General features: G+C 47.8%; 1 protein-coding gene across 1 annotated transcript; it reads right to left on the bottom strand.

Moving 5' to 3' along the window:
* Positions 1 to 3,740: 3,740 nt before the first annotated feature.
* Positions 3,741 to 6,350, bottom strand: LOC147107248 (maestro heat-like repeat-containing protein family member 1). The gene has a single exon (XM_086007379.1). It carries the CDS (start codon positions 6,348 to 6,350, stop codon positions 3,741 to 3,743), a length of 2,610 nt encoding a protein of 869 aa, XP_085863505.1.
* Positions 6,351 to 7,548: the final 1,198 nt, after the last annotated feature.

The raw sequence follows: 7,548 nt of genomic DNA, 5'->3' as shown, positions 1-7,548 counted from the left end.
TTTATGAGGAATTGATAGTGTATCAGCATCATCACGTTGAAACCGCGCTGTAAAGGTAACTAGACATTGTACAGTTAAACAGTGTAATTAAAGGTACAGACACATGCAGTAACTACATTGCTGTTAAAGGAATTATGTACAACCGCTCTGAGTCCTTTGGTGGCTCCGCCACAGTATCTAGCAATGATTTAGACTTCAATGTCGGGGGTGTGATTAAGAAGTTTGCAGATGATACAAAAATTGGCCGTGTGGTTGGCAGTGAGGAAGAATGCTGTAGACTTGCAGGAAGATATCAATGAACTGGTCAGGTGGGCAGAAAAGTGGCAAATGGTATTCAATCCGGAGAAGTGAGGTCATGCATTTGGGGAGGGCTAACAAGGCAAGGGAATAAACTATAAATGGTAGGACAGTGAGAAGTGTAGAAGGACATTGGAGTGCATGTCCACAGATCCCTGAAGGTAGCAGGACAGGTGATAAGATGGTTAAGAAGGCATACGGGATACTTTCCTTTACTAGCCGAGGCATAGAATATAAGAGCAGGGAGGTTATGCTTGAACTGTATAAAACACTAGTTAGGCCACAGCTAGAATACTGCGTACAGTTCTGGTCACCACATTACAGGAAAGATGTGATTGCACTAGAGCGGGTACAGAGGAGATTTACGAGGATGTTGCCAGGACTGGAGAATTTTAGCTACGAGGAAAGATTGGAGAGGCTGTGGTTGTTTTCTTTGGAACAGAGGAGGCTGAGAGGAGATTTAATTGAGGTGTATAAAATTATGAGGGGCCTAGATAGAGTGGATAGGAAGGACCTATTTCCCTTAGCAGAAGGGTCAATAACCAGGGGGCAGAGATTTAAAGTAATTGGTAGAAGGATTAGAGGGGAGTTGAGGAGAACTTTTTCACCTAGAGGGTGGTGGGGGTCTGGAACTCACTGCCTGAAAGGGTGGTAGAGGCAGAAACCCTGAACGCATTTGAAAAGTACTTGGATATGCACTTGAAGTGCCGTAACCTGCAGGGCTATGGACCAAGAGCTGGAAAGTGGGATTAGGCTGAATAGCTCTTTTTCAGCTAGCACAGACATGATGGGCAGAATGGCCTCCTTCTAAGTTTCTATGATTATATGAGACTAGGCTGGTATTCCCTTGAGTATAAAAGATTAAGAGTTGATCTGTGCTGGCGTGGATTTGTAGTCTAAAGGTGAAGCAATTATGGGTAGGGAGGGTGGACCATCTATGGGGGAGTCAGATTCATCTGCCAGAACCTCTCCGTTAGGAACAGACGCGAGCATTTGACGAGTCCGTCTGGTGCACAGAGCTGGGCTTGAGCTCAGGTTCATGTATCCAGGGCTCGGTTGTTTTCCAGGACTGGGCTGTGGGAGGAGCAACCTCAAATTCTGCACATCCACCTTCCAATGGAATATGGTGCGTATCCACACAGCGGGCAATGATGGAGGCAGGGATTTTATGGCAGTTAAACTGCTCATCATTCTGCCTGGGGGGGGAGAGCCTGGGATCTGCTGACCCTCTAATGTACGCTGCATGAGTATAAGAGGGAGGAGGATGTGAACCAACCTGTTCTCTCAGTTGCACATCTCCCACTGCCTCTGTTATTGGCCTGCCCAGAATTGTGAGGGCTTCTTTCTCAGAAGCACTTAGAGAAATTCCCCTGCCTTTCATTAAAAGTGACTTTCTGGTATAAGAAAGTAAACTAGTCTGATATGTAGCTGGCTGCCATGACATTTTCTCACAGGTAACATCTGTGGTAGGTAAAATTTTGGAGTCCATTATTAAGGAGACAGTAACAGGACATTTGGATAATCATAATTTTATAGGACAAAGTCAGCATGATTTTATGAAGGGGAAGTCATGTTTGACAAATTTGCTGGAGTTCTTTGAGGAAGTAACATATAGGGTGGATAAAGGGGAACCAGTGGACGTAGTGTATTTAGACTTCCAAAAGGCATTTGACAAGGTGCCACACAGAAGATTATTGCTTAAGATAAAAAATCACGGGATTGGGGGTAATATTCTGGCATGGATAGAGGATTGGCTATCTAACAGAAGGCAGAGAGTTGGGATAAATGGTTCATTCTCAGACTGGCAATCAGTAACTAGTGGTGTTCCGCAGGGGTCAGTGCTGGGTCCCCAACTCTTTACAATCTATATTAATGATTTGGAGGAGGGGACTGACTGTAACATATCAAAGTTTGCAGATGATACTAAGATGGGAGGGAAAGTAGTGAGTGAGGAGGACATAAAAAACCTTCGAGGGGACATCGACAGGCTAAGTAAGTGGGCAGAGATTTGGCAGATGGAATACAATACTGGAAAGTGTGAGGTTATGCACTTTGGCAGGAAAGATCGTAGAGCAAGTTATTATCTTAATGGCAAGAAACTGGAAAGTACTGAAGTACAAAGGGATCTGGGGGTCCTGGTGCACGAAACTCAAAAGGTTAGTATGCAGGTGCAGCAAGTGATTAAGAAGGCCAATGGAATGTTGGCTTTCATTGCTAGGGGGATAGAATATAAAAATAGGGAGGTATTGCTTCAGTTGTACAAGGTATTGGTGAGACCGCACCTGGAATACTGCGTACAGTTTTGGTGTCCATACTTAAGAAAGGACATACTTGCTCTCGAGTCAGTACAAAGAAGGTTCACTCGGTTAATCCCGGGGATGAGGGGATGGACATATGAGGAGAGGTTGAGTAGATTGGGACTCTACTCATTGGAGTTCAGAAGAATGAGAGGCGATCTTATTGAAACATATAAGATTGTGAAGGGGTTGGATCGGGTGGATGCAGGGAAGATGTTCCAGATGATGGGTGAAACTAGAACTAGGGGGCATAGTCTTAGAATAAGGGGCTGCTCTTTCAAAACTGAGATGAGGAGGAACTACTTCACTCAGAGGGTGGTAGGTCCATGGAATATGCTGCCCCAAAAAACTGTAGAAGCTACATCATTACATAAATTTAAAACAGAAATAGACAGTTTCCTAGAAGTAAAGGGAATTAAGGGTTAAGGGGAGCGGGCAGGAATTTGGACATGAGTCTAGGTTCGGATCGGTCATGGCCCTGTGGGTAGTGGAGCGGGCCCAGGGGCCATGTAGCCTGATCCTGCTCCTATTTCGTGTGTCTAATTCTGTTAGATTCAGGAGATGGTTCTGTGATAGTGGATTGGCAGTTAGGATCAGATCAGCCATGATCTTATTGAATGGCGGAGCAGGCGCGAGGGGCCGATTGGCCTACTCCTGCTCCTATTTCTTATGTTCTTGCTGTTAATGGGCTAAGATTAATGGTACAAATCATGGGAGACTTGCAGTGCATTCAGTCATGGAAGGTTACGAGGGAAGGCGATGCTGGAAGTGAAGGGGTGCGAATGGTTTGGCAGCCCCTCCTGTGCATTACTGGTTAACTCACCGGTAATTAATTACCTGTGATGAAGCTTATTCCCATCCATTGCATCTACAAGGACCCTTTTTCAATTTTGGGGCCGACCCTTTTATGTTGCTGCAGCTCTTTAAATGCAGCAGCAGATTACAATTTCTTACTTCCCCTCCTTCAACACCTCCTAATGGGAGCCCGAGCACAATAAACAAATGAGAATGAATGCAATGGTAGCTGATGCAGGAGGTCCTGCCCGGTCACACGTCTAGCATCGAATCCATCCACTGGGAACTCCATTGGTCAGAACAGGATTGCTATTTATTTCATAATAGAGGTAAAATTAAGAATAAACATATTTACAAATTATGAATAAACATATTTACAACAAGAATCTCCCAGCACAGTCTGAAACAGGTGGAGAAGGATCGGTGAGTCTGTCGAGTTGAGTTGGATCGTCCACGCTGGATCCTTAAACAACAGAGTTTCTCGATCCATGTCCTCCTCCGGGCCGGCTCCGGTGGAATCTGAGAAAGGACGACTGATAAGAAGACCGCATCCCCTCGGAGACGAGGCCCCATGTGTAGGAAGGACCTGCAGCACTTTTTATACGAGTTGATCCTCCTGGGGAAATCTTTGATGAGCTCTAAGGAAAGGACGTTCAAAAATTCCTCATACTTCAGGCTGCCTTCCCGTGAATGCTCCTGAATTATTCCACAAACCCTCTGTGAGCCGATATATGGGGCGACTGAGCACAGTGTTAAAAGACAGGCCCTCTGGACCTCCTCACTCTCTTCATCCAGGTTTAGCAACAAACTGACCAGGTTCAGGTGGATCTCGTCCATAAAGGAAGCCCTTGAATGTTCATGTCCACATGTGGCCAAAGTGCCAAACACAGTAAATGCGGCAGCACGAACCTGAGCGGAATTGAACTCAAAGCAACATCGAATTCCTTTTGCGATATCAATACAAAAGGGTCTGATAGCATTGACACTCAGCTGGTCCAAGAGCTTTGAGAGAGTTGATGTCACTTCAATCATGAATTCCTCCTCATGGTACTCCTTGCTCTGCAGTATGTTGCTCATTGCAGCCAACAGGTCTGAAGCGTGTCTCTCCATCACTCCAGGTACTCCAATCGGAATATTCCCCAGGCCTCGAACACAGAGCAGCCTGACAGCCAGAGTCGAATCAAGTAGACCCGTGAGCAAACTATTCACCAGGATGTTAGTGAGCCACGCGTGGGAGGTCAATGAACATTTTAAAAGTTCAGCAAAGAAGGCAGCCACTGTGGCTTTCTGACCCTCCTGTGTAGTTGACAGGACAGGGGCAAGATCCAGCACAATCCCAACCAGCTGGTGCTCATTGAATAAGCTCATCGCTCGAGCGAGCAGAGCGATCCCCTTGTGGTAGGTGTGTGGGTCCAACATCAAATCCCAGCCTCCCTTCTCCTGGACGGAATCTACAACCACTTCATTGTGCGCTCGATTCAGCAAGGCCCTGAGAGTCTTCACTGACGACAGGCAAAGCTCTCGGCTTTTGCACATTGGTGTTGCTGATCGATGTTCTGACAGCTCCAATTCACAGCAAGGAATGAAGTCAAAAGGCAAATTCATGTAGATACAGGAACTGAGATGATTTAATAGAGCAGCGAATAACTCAGAATATAAGGCGTTAACAACCTCGGCAGACTCTGGCTCTGAGACCATCTCGTACAGAGCGCTTAAAACAGCCAGAGCATCAGGGCTCTCATCCTCGGTCTCTGAATGGCTCCTTTCATTCAATGGCACTGATCTGTTCATGTATTGCATCAGTTGTTTGAATGATGAAAAAGCCAGTTGGGTCTTCTTTGCTACTGAGCGCCAGATGGCGATGGTGCGCTCGTCCACGGGGAACCTGAGACAACGCACAACAGCTGGCAGGTGCTGGGAAGTGAGGAGAGTGAAGGTTTCTATCACAGTCAGTGTCACTTCCTTCTGTCTGATTGCCAGCATTTGGAGGTGCAGCGCCTCGAGGGTCTCTGGGAGCTGATCCTCCAGCTCAGGGCCACGTCTCTTAACAACAGCTTTCATTATAATAGCAGCTGTATTGGAACAGCTGGGGTGGTGGTCAACCAGCCCTTTGAAGAGCATAAAGAGCAGGTTGGCCAGCTGGTCCCGGGGCAAGTGCTGGGAAATGAGATCTGCGAGCTCGGAGCATCCTTGAAAGAGGACTGTGGTGTCTGTGCTCGCCAATCGCTGGCCAATTCTTTGCAGAACCTGTTCCTGCTCAATTTGCTCATCGAGATTCACACCTTCATAACACGCCTGGATCTTCAGTAGGATGTACAAACTGTCCATTGCCCTCTGCCGTATGGGGAGCAAGGGGTCAACACATCGTGGCAGCAGCTGACCAACTACAGCCCCCAAGTCAATCGGTGCCATTATATTATCAACATCACGCTCCTGCCAGTAGAATGTCAGCAGCTTCGAGGTCACGTCTACTGCTCGCTCTCTTTCGTGACCCCTCGGTGATATCATCCACTTCTCCAAATATTTGTGTATGGTCTGGAGACCCTCAGGGGACAGGTTCTGAAGCACAACCTCTTTGAGGAGACTGTATAGAGCAGCCATACTTTCCGTGTAAAGAGTCTCTCCTCCTCCTGGGTTAGCAGGTGTCCCGTCCTGGGCCTGGTTGGGGTCCACAGGAACCAAACTGAAAATACTCCTCAAGCAGCTTTGAATTAACTGGCAGTTATCAGCTTCATTTAACCGTGGGTTCAGTTGGACAAGATGAAGGCAGGCATTCATTGCCAACTGCCGAATCGGAGTCTGCAGCAGCTCTGTGGGCTCAGCCTCGATAAGTTGTTGCATGTACTTCAGTAGCTCACTTTTCCTGCTGAAATTCAAGGGGAATGTCCGACTGCTGGACTGCACTGCTCTGGCTATCAGAGTCACGGTCTTTATCAGGCTCAAGGTCAGAGTCAAGTCCATGGATCCTTCCTTTACCCCCTGTCCAAGCTGGCTGAGTTGGTCACTTAACACTGGCAGAATGTGGTTCTCTATTCGCGATAAACAAAGGTCTGGTGGAGCATTGATTGCCAGATACCCATAACTAAGAACCAATGTGCTCTTAGCATCATCCGCCTCAAGATCAGACTCATCCTTACGTGTGGTAAACCACGTTCACTATCGTATCACTGTTAGTAGTTAGCACTGTTCACCACTGTTCGTTATAACTGTATCACTGACCACTATTGTATCACGGTACGAGGTCGCCTCTTGCCACACTGCTATACCTGGGATGACCACTGCCGACTCCGCCTTGGCTCCACCCACCAGGCCAGGTATAAAGGTGAGCGACTGGCTGGTATTCCTCCTGCTTGGATCGGATCACCCACGAGAGTGGGCTCTGTTATTTAGTCAATAAAAACCTTTAGTCACCTTCGTAACTCTTCGCCTTTTATTGGAGGAATTGATAGGTATATCAATTTTATTGACTAAATTTAATGATGTCCGACAACGAGTCACAACCGGCGGAGGAGCCACCAGCGCAGCTCCCAGGAGCACAGCCACACCAGCCAGCTTGGCTGCGAGCCCTCAGACCGCCGTACCTGGACCTGAACCCACGAGCAGCAAACTCAGCCGCAGACTTTAAACACTGGCTGGTCTGCTTCGAATCATACCTGAGAGAATCCAGCGTCCCTCAGGCATCCAAACTAAGTGTCCTGCAGGCACAACTGAGCCCGAGAGTATACACTCTCATCGAGGACATGACTACCTACGAGACCGCCATCAACCTGCTGAAACAGAAGTACCGGACCCCGGTAAACTACATGTACGCTAGGCACCTCCTAAGATCACGGCCGCAACAGCCAGGAGAATCAGTAGCCGAATTCTCACAGGCGCTATATGCACTCGCCAGGAACTGTGACTTTAAATCGGTGTCGGCAGCCGAAAATACTGAAGATAATATCCGCGACGCATTCCTGAAAGGCCTACGGTCCGAGTACTCACGGCAAAGACTGCTGGAAGCTAAAGACCTCAGCATGGAAAAAGCTGAAGCCCTCGCTATCTCCCTGGAAGTGGCCCACCAAGATCAGGAAGCATTCACCAGGTACTGCTCGCGACCCTGGGACTCGGGCCCGACCCCTACCACAGCACCCTTCCCAGCGCCGCCCCCGGGACCTAC

Source organism: Somniosus microcephalus, chromosome 14 (genome assembly GCF_052327205.1).
Source record: "Somniosus microcephalus isolate GS21.2 chromosome 14, FLI_Smic_1.0, whole genome shotgun sequence".
NCBI classification, from domain to species: Eukaryota; Metazoa; Chordata; class Chondrichthyes; order Squaliformes; family Somniosidae; genus Somniosus; species Somniosus microcephalus.
This window is presented reverse-complemented; position numbering and strand designations above follow the sequence as displayed.

What these genes read in the sequence shown, in the direction of transcription:
- LOC147107248 (XM_086007379.1), bottom strand. Translation starts at nt 6,350, where the DNA reads ATGGACTTGACTCTGACCTTGAGCCTGATAAAGACCGTGACTCTGATA.